A 20,727-nucleotide genomic window follows, 5' to 3' on the forward strand; every position below is an offset into this window, starting at 1 on the left:
AATGGAAAACGCAACCCAAAAAAAACCTCATTGCGAACACTGCATTTCCGTAGTTATTAATTTTAGATTTTGTTTAATTCTTTTTTATTATTATTATTTTTTATTGAAATGTTTTGTTTGTTTTGAGAACCACATCTTGTGCGGACCTGCTATTCGGCCAGAGGTGGAATAGTCCAAAAGCGGCATCCCATTGGCTTTCCACATTCAAATCCAAGCTGTCATGTTTTTTGGGTTTTTTTTATTTTTATTTTTTCTTCGCCCCGCTCACACGCACGCAGTGTGACACTGATAGCTCCCAGCTCACATGGGCAGAGCTTGAATGGCCTGTGCAAGTGGGAGCAGGTTCCATTATCAGATGGCTGCTTGGCCACCCGGCATCTTCCTCTCCTCCTTGCTCGTCCTGCAGCAGATTTAATTTCTTGTCCCATAAGGGGCCAACGCTCCCTCTGAGGAGCCGTGGCTCTGCTGTGAACACAGATGGAGGATTCAGATGAGAGATGCGTTTGATAAACTTGTGAATGTCAGCAGATGAAACATGATTGCTTGCTTTCCAATGACTATTTTGTCCCCTTAGAATTCCACACATGAATCCACAGCATCGAGGCGCTAGCTAGTAAACGGCAGTTATCAAACGATGGCGCGCTCTTGTGCTATTTGGGATGCGGCTGTGCCCCCCCACACACACTGCAAACCCCCACAGTGCAAAATGTTTCTTGCGATAGGAAAATGACACAATCTGTTACTTTGTGTTTCATCATCTTTTTCTTTATTCTTTTGTATAAACACTTTAAGACTAGCGCTAGGTGGCGGTGACATTTTATATACATTTTCGCAATTTACAGATGTTTCATGAACAGGTCTGTGACCTTAACATACCCCAAGGGCCAAGAAATGATACTGTCGAGTTGTTGCAATACTTCGTATACATTGCTGAATGCATATTTGTGGATTTTTTTAAATAGTTATATTTTCATTAATTTTATCAATTTAATTTGAATTAATATTATGAATAAATAATTTTTGAAGAATAACATGACAAAATAAATACAATATTTCCACACACGGGCCTCAAACATTCCCGTGTAAAAAGACCCGTCTCTCCTCCGTCCACTAGGTGGCAGTGCTCCCCCCTTCGTCTTTTAAAAATTGGAAATATAGAAACAGATTAACTGGCTTTATCTCATCTTCTATGCGTTTATTCAAGTAGTCAAACAAAATTGGTTTCGAGGTTTCTTTTCCTTGATACCAAAGAGATTCTCCTTCTACTGTTTCTCCTCCCGTCTTAGTGCCCAAGAAGAAGAACATCTTCTGGCTTCAGGGCAAAGCTTCAAAACAAATTGTATGTTCTGTTTCCCCAACTTCGATTCCCCTGTCAGTTGAGACTACAAAGCTTTGCCCAGACAAGAAAGTCTACTACCGACCACTGAACTATGCAAACCTTAAGTGGCGTCATTTAACGGCAACAATCCTCGCGACATATTTCATTTCCGACACAGCTTGCGTTGGAAAACTTTCCGTTTCCTTCACTACCTGCTGGCTCTTAGATTGAATGCACAGTTGAGACTTTTGCAGCCGCGGCCAAATCTCTTCTGGCATCTACGTCACGGCCGCTAAATGTAGCAAATATTGAAGCGGATTGTTTTCTGAGAGCTGAGCCCGACCCGGCGAGGGACCACGAGAGGAAATTGATCGTGCTGTTGACAGGCCTGCAGGAGGCTTTTATGCACAGTGGGAGTGTCTGCCTGCAGCACTGCACTGCTCGGTCGGGGGAGGAGGGCGCCAGGAACCCAAAGGAACCGCATCAGCTAGTCGGACAAAGGTTTAAAATAGAAACTTAATGATCCGCAATATGAGCAGTAAGAAAGCATTGCGCTTGCCGTTGTTTTCACCTGCATATACATATCGGCTTAATGAAATCAACAGAGCGTTTTTCAATTAGGGTTGAATGTCTTTTGAGGCGGGCGCTGGGGGAAAAAAAAAAAAAAAACATGGTTCGAGTCATTTTGGAGTTTGCCACAAGCAGAAAGAGCCGAATTAACGTTCCTGTTTTGGGAAGGAGATTTTTGTCTTTTGGAGCATGGAGGGCAGGAAATGAGATTGGGAATTCTGATTGATTCCATTCCTATTCGTTCGTTTCTTGAACTTAAAACACAGTGAATGCCGGTCTTGATTCGATTGATTACCGTTGTTGCCGTCTGTGCTACTACGAGGCACTCTAGTCCAAAGTGTAGAATTATGTCCCACTAAAAAAAAAATCAAACAATGCTTGATTTCCATTAGTTAACCGGAATTAATTTATTAACTAATTAATTATTAAATTTGATTTTCCCCGGTTTTTTTTTTATTTTTATTTTTTTTATTGTCAGAAAGATGTCCCACAAAAATCAAGCAATGCTTCATTTCCATTAGTTAACTGGAATTAATCAATTAATTATTAATAGTTTCAGTTTCAAATCCTTTCAGTGACCATATCGAGTTTTTCCACATATATAGATTTTTCTCGCTTTCTTTGCAAATTAAACTGGTTAGAAATGACGTATACTTCTTAAACAAGTGTTGTTGTTTTTGTGTGTGTGTGTGTGTGTGTGTGTGTGAGTGTGTGTGTGTGTGTGTGTGTGTGTGTGTGTGTGTGTGTGTGTGTGTGTGTGTGTGTGTGTGTGTGTGTGTGTGTGTGTGCATCCTTTCTAGACACCAATCAAATCACTTATCTGTTTCCTGACAGCCACGGCATGAACACAAAAAGATACCGGCAAGGTGGTTTAGTGGGGTTTTTTTTTCGGAAAGTCTCGATCAGTATAATTTTGGGTTTGTGTGAAACGGTGGTTGAAAAGCCATAATTCAATCTAATGCGTGTTATCACAAACAGTGTGACAGTCTAATGTCTTCGGAAATGGCAGAGCTGCTCTCTTCGAGCGTCGCCGCGAGCATCAAAACATACATTTTGCGACTCTCCTCTCGCAAGGACCCATTATGTGCTTTGCGCGTTTGTTTGCAATCCTTCGTCCGTTGGATCCATCTTCATCAGCGTGCTCGGAAACAAAAACGCCGCGCTCAAGATTTGGATGAAAATGTACACAATCGTATTGGTGGAAATTCTGATTACGACGACGTCAAATGATGAAAGCGTCGCGAATTGTTTAGCTAGCCGAGGTGTTGCGTAATACGCTCTTGTGTCAAGAGTTTATTTCGCCGACTGAATGATGATGATGATGACAAAGAGTCGTCTAGTGGTGCTAAAAACTAAATAATTATCCGTGTTAGGCACATAGAAGGAGCAATTTCGCGTCCTGCACAATCAGCATCTCGGATGACACCTGCAAGCAAGATGATCCATCAATCTCTCCGATTTCTACAGCACATGTCTCATTCGGGGTCACGCGGGAAGCTGAAGACTCCATCTCCGCTGAGTTAGGGCAAGAAATGGGGTGCAACTCGACCTCATCACCTGTCAATCACACGGCCGAGACAGGGGAAGAAAACAGTAGAAGAATCATTATTTGCTATGTAGACAGACGTGGAACAAATTTCACCTCTGCATTTAACCCATCACAGCTATCAGTGTAGCTCGAGATCCAAATTTACGTCAGCTGCCGGGAGCAAATCCGTTTCATGCCACATTTAAAGGGCTTTGAATCAAGTCGGACGTGTTCACTCCCACAACGGCGCACATTACCCTTTTTTTTTGTTTTTTAAAGAGATTGAAATGTTTTGAATCAAGTCGACCCGCGTTCACCCCCACAACGGCGCGGACTGCTCTTTTTTATATGGGCCGGCTCACACACGCCAGTGAAAATATTTATTCTTGGTTCTAACGTGCCTCCATGACGAGTTAGATAGCTCGATAAATGTTGCCACGTCAATCTGCTGATTCTATTGTGTGAAGTAAGTACAATATCTATTTTTTTGGGCTTAACTACACTTTTGTTAACAGTCTAAAATCTGGATTGACCTATTCCACGCAACAAATTAGAATTTGATGTAGAACAGAGATGACTTTAGAAGTTGCCTATCCGTCATTCTTGAAAGAGTCTGAGCCCGGCGCCGCGTGCGTCAATAAATATTTGATGCCGTCTTTCATTTATTCACTGGCCAGGTGTCGACCCCTCAGGTTTGCACCCGCAGCAAATCCCCGCACGATTTGACAGAATCCTCACGCCTCGTGGTTAAAGAGCAGCCTCTTTGCGTAAACGTCACGCCAGACAGAGTGTAATTGTTGATCGATGACTTTGTTTGTAATAAAACTACGCTTGTTAGGACAGGAATATTCCGTCTAAAAACTGACAGCTGAACTGGCTGGGAAAGGTCAGCGAGAGCATCGACATTGTTACGCGGACGATGCTGTCAGCAGCAGCTAATTGGATGTGTTTATCTGGTGATGCCAGCACAATAATAAAAAAAACAAAAAAACAAATTGTTTTCTCTGGAATTAGACTCTTTTAAGTAAATAATGACTTATTTACACCGCCGCCGGTCACTGATTTAGTTGCAAATAAAAAGACCAGCAAAAATGTATTTATTTAATTGTGGTAAATCGAACCTCTTCATTCCACACGGCTGATCGAAGACGTTGCCTGACAATCGGAAGGACTCAATGGAGACGTGAGAAATATGGGACAGCCAGTATGAAAGAGGGTTACCGTGGCAACCAGAGTCTCCAATGTCTCCAGGCAACCGGCACTCTGCGGTAGGCGACGTGCAGGAAAGCGCTTCACGTGTGCTAACGTACCTGTTGGTGATTATAACGTTCACTCGATGACGTTACCGTTTGCGGCAAATGCCGGTTTCGGAGCCTCTGTGACCTTCCCCCTCCCTCCTGCCTAGTTCATCTTGTCAGGTGTTGCAGTGCTAACAAGCTTTTCTAACACGCTCAGCTTTATTCACACTTGTCTGGAGGCGTTCTTTAATTGAATATAGATGCACACGGCGCGGCGGCGTTAAATCAGTGCGAGCTATTGGTAATGTTTATCTCGGTACAAATAGAAAATGACTGACTCGAAGGGTTCGAATCTCGGGTTGAGTCTTTCTGTGTGGCGTTTGTATGTTCTTCTTGTGGTTGTGTGTGTTTTCTCCGTTCTAAAAAGTTACACGTTAGGTAAGTTGAAGACAAACACGCTTCATCGGTGTCAATGTGAGTGTGATTTCTTGTTTGGTAATACGATACCAAGCTACCGATACTATATCAAGCCCACCCATGTATAAAATAAAATTGTAAATTAGAGACGACTTACTCGACTTAATGCTGAATGAATACTAAATGTTCTGCTTGTAATGTTTTTTTAATTGTTTTAAGCCTTAGGCTATCCTGAGGCATTAACTTAGTCGGTATATATTATTTTTATTTTACTAATCCCTAATTATGTGCCCTGGGTTGGACTGGTTACCAGTCCAGGGTGCACGCCACCTCTCACAGACTGCAAGCCCGGAAAAAAAATTGCTTCTCTGGCATCACGCGTTGGACCTTCAACAAAAAAAATTGAATTTAGCAATTTGGAGTCGAGCCGCGCCGATCACAGATGTGTGACAGACATCATGTTCCCTTTTGTTTGATTCAGACCAACGCCTCTCCCGCTACCTCCTCTTCGTTGTGCAGCACAACACAAGGAGGGATAAATTATTCAGGCGACGCATCTACAGGCGCTCGCTTGCGTCTGACCGGCCCGTGTTCTTCCTCTGCTCAGATGTGGCTCCCTTTTAAAAAGGCAGAAGAATACATGTGACCTCTGAGTAGCATTCTCACTACTAATGCTTAATTTAGTCCTCTGGCGGTAAGGCGCCGCCGAAGCCCTAATCGTAAATATGTAGGATATCAAAATAAGCATGAAGGGAGGGGGGGGGGGGTGCTGGGCGGAGGATTACTGTATATGTAAATAGCAAGGTGAAGCGTGATTTCTTTCCGAGGCGAGGGAAGGATGAAAGAATGCGGCGGTTGGAGATGATAACAGCATTTGCTGCATGGGAGCCCGTGAAGGACAGCTCTCTCCTAACTTGTTTTTCTTTTCTGCTCCTTTGATGTCAGGCACAAGCGATGCGATGTGATTTGTTTCAATCTCGTGTCGGTGCCCGTTACGATAGTAGACGCCCGCTCAATTTGGCGTCTGTCGGCGGAACTGGTCTATTTTTTTTATTTATTTATTTTGTCTGACCGTCCAGGAGCCTCCCACACTTTAAATTGAAGAATAATACACAAATAATAACAGGAGATGGACCAATATTATCAGTTGTGGGGGGGGGGGGGGGGGAAATTAAATGACGCAATTTTGACTTACTGCATTTCTTCCTGACTTTTTTTTTTCCATTGCACTTTTATAGCACCAAACCTGCTGAGACTTTACAAAGTGCTCCGGCGTTACAAAATAAAAAGCCCATTAAAGATACGTCGCTAAATAAATCATGCCATTAATTAAATATAAACGCCATTATTAAAAATACAGTTCCGCTGAAATCAAATATAAATAAATAAAAACGCCATTAAGTGATGAATAACAACTTAATTCAGGTTTGTTTGTTTTTTTCCTCCAAATCTTCTTCATTGGTATTACATACGTCAGTGCACAAATTGTCTTGAGAGTCATGAAACAAAAACCAAACTTCCCAGCAGCCATAAAGGTAATGTATAACTAATTTATCCACGCGTATAGTCTATAACCTTGACGTTTATAGCGTCGAAGCTAACGGCAGACAGACCTCGACCATGCAAATTTTTTTTTCTTAAATGTCGTTTTAATCACCAACAGCGCCCAAGCGGGGCGAATAAGAAAGCGATGTGAAGTCCGCTCACTTTCAACAAAGACATCGGCTGGCTAAATAAATGGATCAATGACGTCCCCGGTGACTTTCCCCTGAATCCAAATTGAGGATTTTTTTTTTGTGTGTCTATCCAAGTGTGAATCCACCGACTATGTTTTATTTATGGTAATGTGTCTTTGAGGATTTCCAGTCAAAGGTTGAGTCGAGAATAACCTCTTGTACGGGCCTGTTCTCTAAAAGGCTTCCAAGCGCCGAGGGACACACATACTCACGCTCAACTTTTAGGTCACTAGTGGTTACGTTAGCTTGTCATGTGTGACACTTTTTTGTTTTAAGAGTCACTCAAGTCCGGGTGAGAGACCGGACCGAGGACCACGTTGAGTGGCAGCTGGTCGGTCCACTTTGACATTTTTGACCCATTTTATTTGATTTCTTCCATCATGGTTAGAAAGTAACAGATGGATGGATTCTTTGTGGTCATTCGCGATGCGGTGCTGTTTACATTTTATTTTATTTTTTTCAGATGTGAAAGCAATGCTGCTTACAGAGCAAAAGTGGATCTTCACATCCTTCACTCTGATTAAGCTGTGTGTTTTATTCCCGCTGTTCTTCTCCTTCCTTCTGGCAAGTAAATTGGAACGCGCTGACCTTTCATCCGCTACAAATAGCAAACTGGAGTGTTTAAGCCTCAAGTAGCACACCCGTTAACTTCAATTAATGAGGTGAGCGCCGCACGGGCGGGTGACACGTTCGTCATGCCGCCAATTTGGTTTTTTTTTGGGTGACATCTGCGGATGACATTCAAATATAAAGCAAGAGGTTTAATTGTTGGAGAGGATTTGGTCATCAGCACGGTGGTATAGTGGTGAGAATGTGTGGCTCACAGTTGGGTTTGAATCTTGTGTGTAACATATAGCCAAAGAAATAAGATGCAGAGGTTCATTTTATTTTGTATCGTTAAATTTTAAGTGATGTTGTTTTTCTCAAATTCTATTGGACATTTGGAGTGGACCTTCGTTTCATATCAAAAGAACCATCCTTCTTGAGAAAAAAAATTTGATTACTGTTATAACCTTATTGCGGCTTTTTTACGCTATCGATTGAAAGACGTCGAGCAGCGGACAAAGTAGAGAGAGGGGAGGTGATGATTCACGGCCGGAGGCAACAAGAATCCATCTTTTTTTTTTTTTCAAAGATATATATTTGCCACTTAAATGCTTCTGAAGGCCACTAGCGGTGACATGCACCCTTTTTTAAGGGCTTCCGAGCACGATGACCCGGTCATCACGCTCGGCGTTGTCAACTGTGCTCACGGAGAACAACATGGATTCAAGCGGAGAAATCATAAACAGCCAGCGCCGAATAAACAAACAAATAAATATCGAGCAAAACATGCTGTGGAACATTTTCATCGTTGGACTGAACACAATGCAAGATGTTGGCTAGCTTGTTTTGCACAAACGTCAACATTGAGCAATCTGCGTTGGTTAGAAACTGAGTCCAAATCAGCTCAGCATTTTAATCCTTTAATATCCGTGTGTGAAAATTGACCATGATTAGAAATGTCCGATACCACTTTTGTTTTCAGACCGATACCAGGAGTCAATTTTTGGTTAATCACCCATACCAAGCACCAATACCACTCATACTTTACATACATAAAATGTCCCCAAAAAATAATAGATAATTAAAAGAAAAAAACATATATATACACTAATAAACTTTATTAAGTACCAATACCATGGTACCGCTATCGGTACTCGCCCCCCCCGGTCGCCGTTTACAGCCATTTTTTCCCCCACATTGTTTCTAGTTGTCATTCCTGGCAGCCGCAGCTTAGATTTGCGGAAGCAAGCGAACGTTTCCAAGAGTCCCAGCATCCCACAAGAGGTGACTTGTTCCACTCCACACGACTCCATATCCATTATAGATGGCAAGTGCAGTCGCGCCAGCAGTGTGCGTATGTTTACAGCTGTCAAATGCACCAGGAGGACTGACTCGCTGATGACGCCTGCAAAATACTACACGGCTCTCTTTTTTTAGTGGCACCGTGACCGGATTTGCCAAAGTCAGTCAATAATACATAAGGTGATATATGTATCGGTGCGCGTGGAATAATATTATGAATGCAATATAAGCAGGCTGTCGGAAGTTGCCGGAAACCATCCACTCAGGGCATATTTATGCTTCAATATATTATTTATATGAAGCATTTTGTTTATTGATGGCAGGTGGATTACATGGCGGGAACGATGCGGATGCAATTATAGCGTCACAGAAAATGAAAAAGAAGAAAAGATTGAAAAGTTTATTGTCTATTGTTTGTAAATTGTATGTCAACTATTTTCTCTACTAAAATAAGCCGGCAGTTCAATTCAAACCTTGGTCTGTGGTCATTTATTTGGCTTATTCTATCACCACTACACATATAGCCGAATTTGGATCTGGTCCGTTATCTAACTTACTGTAAGGACTGTCGAAAAAAATAAATAAAAAAAAGTTGTTCCACTTTATTTTCTAGCTGTTCTGAATGGAGCAGACAGGTAAATGGAAATTATTTTTCGATCAAATGTGAGTTTGAGAAAAGGAGAAAAACAGAATGACACTCCTGGGAACTTGGAGGAATCTCAAACTAAGCTGCATCTTAGTTTAAGCCACCGAGGTTCAAGCTGGAGGGGGATAGGCTTATTTGCCGCTGTCTGCAACTCTCTTGGGGGCATTTTACAATCAAGAAGCCTTATATTTTATGCAGTTTTTAGGAAATTTGCTATATTGAATATTTTATTTATTTAAAATTATCTGTCATTGGTTTATACGGGGAAAAATATGCATCATTTTTTGGTGGTATTGGCACTTGGTATCGATGACTACTCAAATTTTGAGTCTCACTTTGGAAAAAAAGAACTTATTCCTCCTTATCGGATGAAACTAAAAGACACAGCAATAAAGCAAATTAAATACATTAATCCCAGAGCAAAGCAATAAGGCGGCTTGTTCAGATAACCTTCTTGCGTTCCCCTCTTGGATGTGTCACCGATGGCCTTATCAAGCTTCGGCGACAAATTACACAGCATTTTCACGTCCGGGTTGGACGTTTCCAAGGCGGACCGGAAATGAAGAGCTCTTACTCTTTAACCCGGCTTTTATTGTTGTTTGTGTGCTGCTGGTTTTTTTTCTTTGCCCGGCGTCAAGTTAAAAATGGCTGTTGTGATTCATCGTTGGTCACCGGCTCTTGTTTACACAAAACTGGTCACATTCGTTTAGAGAATCGTGCTAAAGGCTGCCGCAAATCCTTTTTTTTTTTGTTTTGTTTTCGGCTTTTTCTGTCTTTATTGGGGTAGAGGGGGTAGTAAAAACAAATAATAAGAGCTGCAAGTTTACAAAATGTGTTGACGCAGTGTCTTTTACAGTCATTGATATGTGCCAGGGGCTTATGTTGCTTTTATTGCTTTTTTTTTTTTTTTTTTTTAATTCAAGGTTGTCTACCTACACTTGATTTATCAGTCCAAATTCACTGTAATGATCTTTCTGCTTATGAATGACTTATTGGTGCCCCTCAAAATAATTCCCATCAAAAACTGAAAAAATCATGAAAATGATGTTCTCATTTAGAGCATGCAACAACGTCACTTCCCGAGATAATAAGGTCGGTGATATTATTAGTGTCGGATAATGAAGTGTAAAAGGTTAAAAATCCTGCGAATGAAACTCAAATATAAATGTGTGTCAGGCTGAAATGCTTCTTCCATAACTACTGACTATTTTTCCTGAGGCTAACAATTTGTCATAAAGTATAAATAAGGGCGGGATTAAATGTCCCCGTTAAGGGTTAACGGAGGATTTCATTATGTTAATGTGAGTCAAAATCACTAAAGTACAAGCAGAGGATTTACACAAGTTGTCACATTGATTTCGCAAATTATGCTCGTGCTCTACGCTTGCTAAAATGTTTTTTGGCAGGGTAGAGGGTAGTAAAAAATGATAAAGAGCTGTTTTCTCCCCTGCGAAATGTGTTGCCGCAGTGTATCGTCGTCATTGATACAGTTGGGGCTTATGCCACACAAGTACCTTTTTTTTTGTTTCGCTCGCTTCGTGTATTGTGCAAATTTGCAATCTTTGGTAATCCTCTTTAATGGTTTGTGTGTAGCAAAATATGCTAATGCTCGTCATGCTAAACATTTGTCTGGATGCCAGAGTTTAGCATAATGTTCACCCTATTCTCTGGAAGCATTGTTGATGTTGTTGTTGCCACAAGGAAGTTGAATTTATTGTATTTGTCATCTGGCTAACGTGGCGCCATGAAGTCAGGAAGTAAGCTAACTAGGAACACAAATGAACACTTTGGCTAAACGGTGATCCAGTTTGTCTTTTCTCGATGGAGATGGTGTCTGCCCACTTTATGCGGCAGCCGGCGAGGTGTGAAATGGCTTGGTTTTCACGACGCTCGTTTGCCGTCTCAGGTTAAAGCTCAATGGACCAGTTTGGGGGGGACATTGTAAAGCCTTTATTGAGAGCATCAGACTTGACTTTTACAAATACACGAAAGTGTGGAATGTTTTTAAGTTCTCGACAGTGGATGCTTTTAGATGTCTGACTCAAATATGACGTTCAGCGTTTTATACGCTTTGCGTTTGTGGAATGTAAACATCTACTAGTTTTTGTCCATATCAGAGGGCGGCCATTTTGTCTTGTACTAGCACCTCTTGTCGACTGAAAATGACATCACAGTTCTTAACTCCAAATTCAAAATCAATGATTCACCATTCTTACGGCATTCATTTATACTTAAGCTGTAACATATAAGTACTGCCTTGTTTTGTAACACGATTACTTATTTTCTTACGCCGCTCGGCAAACAATTTAATTTGTCTTCAAACGAGACTCGCGTACACAACGAAATTATGTAGGGGGAAAATGGATAATCATGTTTCTGCAACAGTATTACAGTACAGACCAATTTAGAGTCACAATTTTTGGTCTTTTTTTTTTCTCAGGTGCTTGTTGAAAACTAATTGGACAACATTACTGTTGCCCTTTCTGATTTGTTCCATTGAAGTACAACAAAAGCCTTGTGCTCACTCAAAATTCAACTTGACAATTTAATGATCACTCCTGCCAGTTTACAAAAAAAACCACTTTTAAACCATTGTAAGTCCGTCTTTTGTCCGCTTATGTGTTCTGTACGCAAGCCGACCGTTCTGTTGTTCCGCTGCCAGTTAACCGCATTTAGTATTTCAACGAATTGCGCCACGCAGCTCGGCTACACTGCCAAATGTTGTACACAATGAAATCAGAAGATTCATAGAGCCACCTGTGGAGGGATTACGCTCGTAATTAACAAAACTATAGGCTACTGAAAATCTACTCCTCAAGAATGAGCCAAATGCCAAGTCTAATCCTCCTGCGTGATTCATTCATTTCCCTGTAATGAAATGAGACAATGTTTCATCAGCAACCCAGTCTGAAAGTCATCAATCTTGCGCCTATTTGCTAACTTCAAACCATCCCGCTTGATTTTTTTTTCTTCCCCCTCTCTCTGCGCTTTCAACCGTTTCAGCCGCTTCCCATCAGCATATGGAGTTTGCTTAGTCGCCATGGAGATGGATGGGTCTGTCTGCATTTGTAAGCTAGTGCTTAACTTTAAGACAACAAGGAAGAAGAAGTCCTATTAGTGTTGTGGATGTAGTTGGAGCTCTCACTGAGCTCGCATGTTAACGAGGTTTTTTTTTTTTTTTTTCTTCCATGAGAACTTTGCTAATGAGGACTGTTTGGAAGCACTACAAAAAGGAAGCCACACGCAAGGCCGAAAACAAACGTAAAAGACAACAATTAACCTACACGAAAGATGTAAAGCGGAGAGCAAAATAACAGCTTTTCGTTTTTAAGTCGCAATTTTCATCGCAACTTGGTTCATTATTTAGATTCGCTTGATTCAATGTTATATTTTAATGAGTTATCTCTGGCCAATTGCTTTTGATTAATACCGCATGAGGATGTTTGATGTTTGTAGAGCTTTGACCTACTCTGATTTTGGCTGTTGCTACATCAGATCCTTAAGGACTAACATCAGGAATGATTTTGGTTTAAAATAGAATAAAGCACGGAAGGTCGAGCAAACATATGTTAAAGTAGAAGGTACGTCGTATCATCAAAGCCGTTTCAATCCAGTCCGACAAACCACCTTCAAAACGGATTTTCAAAATTTTATATGAACTCCGTCTCAACTGGGTTGTCAACGCATTTATTTTTCTCTCTCTGTTTTAGCAACACCGTTGAGCTTAGCAGCGGCGTTAAATAGCTAATTAGACTTTACAACTGTCCTCCCCACGATCTATAAAAACAATTCTTCTGCAACGCATCTTTTTCTGTGTGATAGAAAGGCTCATCTCCAAGATTTTGAGGTCACTCGATGCCGAGCTACCCCGTCGAAAAATGAAGGTAATAGTCTCACTTGATGTAAAAACCCTGCCAGTGCTGCTATGATTGATCATAAAGTAAAATCCAAACATAAACCATCAATTTAGCTAGTTTGCAAACTAAAAGAAAAACTCCTAATGTTAGTCGGAAGAATTTCCTTCCTCTGCTCCACTATGGCCTAACCTTCTTTGAGTCCGCTGGAGGGTAAACGGCTACAAGTGTCAATATCTGTGAAATGAAGCGCAGAGAAAGGTGACTTCCTTCAATATGCATGCTTTCAGTCAAATCCATAATTGATTGACTCTCCAAGACTTGTTTTGGTCCCTTGGGGGGTTGAAGGACGTCTGAGTTACCTTTTGGAGTCTGCTTCAGTGACAGCTTGCAGACAGAGGTAGAGTCGAATGGATTCATGGATGAATTGACTTGAGGAATGGATGATGGGCTAGCTGGATTTGAACTGACTTTGCAACCTAAGAGTCACTTTAATTATGTATGCTACTGACGCTCCAATACTCGGGGACTGGCATGTTCCAGAAATACAATCTTTGGGATTTATTCATCTAGAAGAAGACCAAGATATAGATCGCTATCACACTGGCACTATCTGCTGCCTTTGGATGAATCGTTCCTGGGGGTGTGTTGGCGCTGCAAACCAAATTTCATGACGCTCCATCAGCTCAAGCGGGTTCAGCAGGGATTCGTTGACTTCCCTGTTTGTAGTCCCGCTGGTGGGAGGCGCTCCCATGCCTGCCGTGAAACATTGTCACTGGAGCATGTCCTAGTCTTGCCCTGAGGCCACCTTCCGGCTGGACATTGCTAGGAACACCTCGCCAGCTCGGAAGCATTGGAAGTACCGTAGAGATAACCTCAACGAGTTCTGACTGAGCTAATCATCCTATTCCTTAAGGGTGAGAACAGACACCCTCCAAGGGACGCTCATTTCTCATGACGTTCATGTTGACCAACTTGAAATGTTCGAACCAAACTCGTGTTCGAATGGTTCAGGTCTAACAGAATCAAAGTCAAGGACCCGCGGAAGGGAGAAGAAACATTGAAAGGCGTCAACTGTAACATACGTTAAGTGAATTCCGAGTTTGGTACCATGGAGTTGTCCGTTCTATTCCGCCTCTACATTTACTTTGGAAAAAAGACAAGGCAAATGTAGTTTAAAAAAAGATCTTATAAAACAAACGAGAGGGGGGGGAAAAAAACCAAACAAAAAAGTCAATCTAATTGAGCATCCAGAGAGCAGTGACACCCTTAATGTCCAAGTGCCTCTACACATTGAGTTTCTGCCACATGACTAATTGGCTAATTAGGCATTTTCCTTCTTTACTGAGTAGTCGGAACAGGTGCTAGCATACGGTGAGCGGCTAATGAGCTAACTCTGATCGTTCTCATCAAAAGTTACCAAACCTTTACTTCTTCAATGCAAGTAATAAGTACATATATTCCGAGAATTAACACCGCTCTGATAGGAAGACGGTGCGAGATATTGACTCACCCGTTTGTCCAAAGTTGTATGGCATAGAGCCTTTTTTATACTTTTTTTTTTTTTTAATCACATCCTTGCCGGTAGGAAAAATAAGAGCAAGCGAAGGTGCGAATACAAAGGAATAGAGAAAGGTGGTTTACCAGCGGATGCTAGCCATGTTGGAGATTTAGTGAGCGGCTTGTCAGATTTATCAACTCATGCCAGGTGACAATTTCAGTCCTGGAAATGGAGTTAGAAAGAAATCACTTGTTCATCCATTGCGGATGAGTGAAGGACTTATCGTAGCGTCGTAGCTGCTCTGTGGTGCAGGTGGCTTTGGGAGGAGTCCGCATCCACACATACACGAGGACTCAAATTATATCGAGGTAGAGGCGCCGTGCCGTGTCAGACTGTGAAATGAGTGTGACATTTATGGCGCCACCAATTTTACCTCCTCCCCTCGATTCATTCCTCGACATGCTAGCAACCGGCTCCCGAGTGAAGAAGACGGCAATGACTTGAAAAAAATAAATAAAGGATGCAAAACCCGTGCGGAATACATTCTTCATTGGCTGGACGAGTAGCGGAAGGTGACATGCCCCCAGGTCGCTACCCTCTGAATACAAATTGATATACAGTAGCGTCAAGCTAGCTTGAGCGATTCTGTATTTGCATGGCGGCTCTGTGTGAGGCATATGCTAATCTCTCGTAGATTGTGACAAAGTATAGTTTGGTGACCTTGGCAGGTTTCATCCTCTTGCCGCTTGCTAGCAGGGGATAAGTAAATTACACTCCGCATGTTCTTCCATCTTCATCTGGCCTTTTGTAATGTCGTCCTTCTTTTGTTGTGCTGGGATCCTTTCCAAAGTCGTGTCAAAATACGATGCATTTTTCATCGCGTCCTCTCATGCCGCCCCCTCCTTTTTTCACTTTGTTCTTCTTTAGCTACGATGATGCAGTGAAATATTAATGACAGGACGCACGTTCATAGGCTTAGTATCCCCAAAGCTGTTTTTTTTTTTTTGTTTGTTTTTTCTGTTGTTGCTTTTGCTTCCTTCCCGTTGTTTGGTAATCAGATCAACATTCATATCGCAGCCAAGGCCACCCAGTGAAGAAGGAGCAAGTTCATCGAATGAGATTATGACTGTATGACTGCTTCCCTTGTGTGTTGAGGAATATTGCACTTCTTGCCCAGAAATACTGTCTAGGACAAAATCATGAATGCGCAATCGGTCCCGCTCGGGCAAGGCTTTTTTCTTCGCTTATTTTCAATCCGAACTGATCGCGGTGCTGTTGAGAAATAAAATAAAATACAAATTTAATACCATCCATCTGTTGAATGTATTCTGTCTGACTGTAGAGATGAAATATTCTCCCCTCTAGTAAACACTGAACACCTGTCATTGTTGGCTATTTTCTGTCGCCACTAGGGGACATAGTGTGGAAATGGATGTGAATATCAATGTGCGACATTATTTATAGAGCGATTCCGTGTTCAATTGATGACTCCTACAGCAGTCCTAGGAAATCACAATGTCCCGTCAGAATAACATGAAAACGCACCGGATCTGTGTTGCGTAACGTTTGCAAGGACCTGTTGAAAATCACGGGGCGACATTTTGGACCAGCTGCAGAGGCTGACTAATATGTGAATAAAGACTCTTGATAATAGTCTTGCAGAGGCAAAGGCATGAATCACTCTTTTAAAGTCAGTTGACCTTTCAGGATTTGAAAGAACAAAGTGCTGACAGCAGTGTTGACTTGTTTGGTGAATGGAAAGTCAAAAATCACTGCAACATTTTGCTGCGGGGGACCCGAGGGTTGACGTCAACACGCTCCGACTGGCGACCATTTTTTTTGGGTGGCGCTTTGAAAGATATAAACGCCGATTCAACCAATTTTTTTTTTTTTTTTGCACTGCTTAACTCTTCACTTTTCTTTCTTTTCCTTAGGTGGTTATTTCTTGTTAAATCCAGCCATCCACCGCGACCAGTGCCCCCTAGTGGCGAGTGGGCATTCAGCTAATCGGGATACTGATGTGACTCTTGCAATGGAAACCAGGGCTTGACTTGTGGTGAGTTAATTTGGGCGATTCTCAGCAGCTGCCTCCTTCAACCTTTAGCGGAAAGTGTTGCGTTAGCAGTGACGCATCAGCACATTCCAGCTGCAACATATGCACATTCGAGATGGCCATTCATTACGGGGAAGACCGTCAAAGTGCAGGTGCCACGGCGGAATTAGGTCAGAATTACTGTTTTCATTTATTTTACCCTGCTTGCTCATCCAAGTCACGGTATCTTCTTGTGGTTCCTTATAAAATGTACTTTGCCACACCCCAATCTTGCTGAATTTAAAAGGAATAAGCAGAACCGCTTCAATTGGGCTGGAATCAAGTTGGCAGCGTTCGCTCCCACTATGGCGGAAACGCCCCTTTCTTCCTGCGTTGAACATACCAAAAAGAAAGAAAATTCCAACCTTCCAACAATACATACAAGTATTTTAAATGTAAACATTTAAAAGAGAGGCGTTACATTTTCATCCAGGTGGTCCAAGAAGAAGTTGATGGCTTCAGCTCGCTCCTAATCTAAAATATGTGATCCGTGTGGGTTAAGGACATTTGCTGGTGGAGTCTCTGAAGTTGAAATGGGCCATAAAGTGCAGCCATAGCTGACACTTAGGCCTTACATCATATCACATGCGAGTGTTCATTAAATGCTGGTGCATGAGAGGATGGATTTAATGATCTGTGCTGTGTCTTCAGAGAGCCGTCAGCCATGAAGAATTGGGCACATTTGAAGTGCACCGGATACCTGTAGCTCCCCTTAGCATCTGTCTACTGACGCCCCCCCCTTCATGTGATTGGCACACAACTTGGGCGTCCACTAGTTTCATTAAGGGACCCGTGGGAGACGGCTAGTCAGCCTACCTCTGACCCGCCACGGACAGCCTAGAGGAAATTGCTCAGTGATAGGAACAAAGATCTCGGATGGCTCCCGCTTGCACTATGGTTCAAAGGGGATGGCTAACCCCGGCTAATTAGCCCTCTAGCGTTGCTAACATTATGGCTAGTTCCCGTCTGAGTTTCTAGTAGCTTCAGTCGTTATGCATAACCAAAAAGACTGTAGTTTTGCCATCTTTCTTTTTTGTGATATTTTTAATGCTAAGATTATTTGGGTGTCTTTTGGCCTGCTGTTCTTTGAAGAGGAATTTAATTCAAGTTGTCAAGTCTGTGGAGGCACACAGCGCAACAACACAACTTCCCCCCTCTCGTTCACGGCTGCGCGCACAACGTGATGCTAGCCCGCAGCCGTGAAAAGGCGCTTTAAGTAGATAGTGAAGCCAAGTTTTCGGGATGGCGGCACACGGCGATTGAGGGAAAAGAGGTCAAGTTATTAGCCTTCTCTATTCAACATTGCGGCTGCCTGCCTGCCTGCCTGCTCGCCGTCTTCTTGCCTTGTGTTCTTTTGGCCCGCTTCTCTGTCTTGGAATATCAAGGCTAGCCGTTTGGCTTTCGGGTCAACAGCACTCGTCGCCGTGTTAAGACACCGTAGCTTCTCCGGCTCAGAGATGAGCTTTGCCTTTCACCTTCTATATTGTCTGATTCCATTTCATATATACCGGATCCGTTTGAAACGGCCAAGTACAGTGGAAGCCCTGAAGGGGAAAGCCCGAGTTACGGTTTCAAACAGTAGCGTTTTCAAGGTATGCTTGGCATTTCAAAGTGTGGTTTGAAGCCAGGAAGACGATTTCAAAGTGGGCTTCCAAGCTAATGTAGGGCTTTCAAAGGAGTGTCTCTAGCCTCTCTCTGATTTTAAAATTAAGGTTTTAAAGTAGGGTTTCATACCAGGGTTAGGGTTTTTCGTCTAATGCACGAATGTCAAACTATGGCCTGCGGGCCAAATTTGGCCCGCGAACACAAATTGTGCCTCAACTTTGTGTCAACACTAGAAATTACAAATTGTCTTCACTTTAAAAAAAAATCGAGACGTTTCTAGCAATTTTTATTACCATTCATTTGACAGTCAATATGACCCCCCCCCCCCCAAGTCTTTCAAGTCAGTTTATAGAGTTGTCGGTATTCAAAGTAACGGTTCAAACCTGGGTTAGGCTCGACTGTTTATGTGCTTGTGACAGATAAGAATGTTGAAATATTTTCAATTTAAAAGCCGCTAGATAAAGTGCAACGCCACACGTTTCTTTTTGGCAGCTTTAGTGTATATAAGGAAACATCAAAGGCACCCACATGCAAAGCATAAGTCAGCTGGAATGTTTTCTTACAGGCAGCCGGCCGGGCCGGGCCCATGCCGCTTGCGCTGTCAAATCTCTTCTCGATGGGAGGTGGAGTCTCCTCAACACATTCGTCTTGACACAGGCCAGCTCATAGTCGATTGATTCTTTTATCCATCGTAGGCTTTTTGGAGTTGGTGGGGGGGTGGTAAGGCATTGTTTCACCCCCGCCCTCCCCCCCTTGGGGCAGTTTGTTTTGTTTTGCTACATCAAATGATCCCCGCATTGCACACAAAAACACGTGCAAGCTCCCCGCCCGCACGCCCGCACGCACTCGTTAGTTATTGCTGACTTCTAGAATCCATTTACATTATTTTCCAAAAATAGCATAATCAGGGCTTTTATTTTCTTGACTGGGTATAAACAAGACTCCCAGAGTGGGGGGGGGGGGACTCTCATGTGGGTGTCAAGCCTGGAGTTTAGTCAATAACAAGTACAGTTGCTTTCACTTAAGGGGCTTGAGAGCTGCTCTTGAAAACAATATGAGCTTCCTGGAAGACGAAACATTCTAGTTTTACCCAATTGAGTTTTCAAGCTCGGGTTTGGGACTCAAATTATGGTTTAAAGGCAAAGTTGGAGATTCAAGTTAGAAGTTCAAGCCCTGGTTAGGATATTGAAAAAAACATGTTAGGCTTTGAAGCTTGGCTTGTAATTTCCCATTGGGGTTTCAAGACTCAATTAGGATTTTTTTTTTTTTTTAACTGTAATTCGCTTTGGCTATTCGGGAGGAGGCGTGAGCCGGCAATGGCGTAAAGTGCTCCTGGCAGCGCAATGAGCCGCCTTGGATGGAGCATTAATGCACAGAGCTGCTCTTAAAGTGGCGTAATGGCGCCAAGCCGGACGTGGCGGATGGCGGAAAATAGAAAAATAGCCTTCGTCTTCATCTGGTTCACTTCAGATTTTTTATGGTTGGATTTGATCAGCGGGAATACCTGAAACTAATCAAGCTTATCTATTATTCATTGACTTTGTTATGTTGGCCGCTAATTGGCCGGCGAGCCCTTCATTTCCCCGCTCGTAATGAGCGGACGGATCACACACCTGGTGCAAGCCAAAATAAATAAATATGATGAAATTGCCATGCTGGCTACTCAATTTAGAATTTGTCACTTAAGGCGAGAGGCTTTTATTTCAAAAGAAAACTGGTTCGATTGGTTCGTTTTACTGCGACCATTTGTGCCGAAGAAGCGTCCAAATTGGACGCTAATTGAAATGCCGTTTGAACAAATTGAGAAACAAATTCGTGCAGAGCGGTGAAATAGTGGGTAGCGTGTCTGCTTTACAATTGCGCAGCTCCGGGTTAAAAATTTTGGCTCAAGCCCTCCTGTTTGGAATTAAGCTTTAATAATAAAATAAATAAAATAATTTATTTATATATTTTTTAAATAAATAAAATGAGAAATATTTCAATGATTTATCAATCAAATTTTGATCGGTGTGACTAAACGGTTGGCTCTGTGTCTTGCAACCATTCCAGGATTTGTGCTGTCTCTTGCCCAAATTTGGCCAGTTTGGGGGCTTTTTTGTTACAATTGAGCTCATGTTCATTTGTTTCAACGTTTTGGATGAACTCGTTGATGAGCCGTGATTAAATGCTGCAACCCAATTCATTGTGCCGCTCCTTTTGATGTGTTTCTTAAAAACAGATTAAAATGAAAAACAGCTATCAAATCATTTTTTTTTTCCATCTAAACAAGGCAGCAAAACGGCACTCCGAGGGAATTGGATGTGACATGCCAACGTTTTGTTTGGAATTTGTTAGAACTGCGCGGCATTTTGGACCGCCTTTTAGATTTAGTGGC

General features: G+C 42.3%; 1 protein-coding gene across 9 annotated transcripts in view; it reads left to right on the plus strand.

Moving 5' to 3' along the window:
• Nucleotides 1-20,727, plus strand: part of lrfn1 (leucine rich repeat and fibronectin type III domain containing 1) — a 121,364-nt gene that overhangs the window by 86,188 nt on the left and 14,449 nt on the right. For 6 of the 9 annotated variants that reach the window (XM_085915578.1, XM_085915575.1, XM_085915576.1 and 3 more), the window contains one exon: nucleotides 16,591-16,712. Coding sequence is in view for 1 of the 9 variants with exons in the window: in XM_085915574.1 (XP_085771700.1) it covers nucleotides 16,825-16,879 (55 nt within the window). In the remaining 8 variants the exon portion in view is untranslated. Of the gene's footprint in view, nucleotides 1-13,123; nucleotides 13,186-16,590; nucleotides 16,713-16,736; nucleotides 16,880-20,727 lie in introns of those variants that run through there. The other 3 variants (XR_015066602.1, XM_085915574.1, XM_085915581.1) reach the window with 2 other exon arrangements.

This window comes from Syngnathus leptorhynchus, chromosome 7 (assembly GCF_054491065.1).
Source record: "Syngnathus leptorhynchus isolate UIUO chromosome 7, UIUO_Slep, whole genome shotgun sequence".
Taxonomy (NCBI): Eukaryota; Metazoa; Chordata; class Actinopteri; order Syngnathiformes; family Syngnathidae; genus Syngnathus; species Syngnathus leptorhynchus.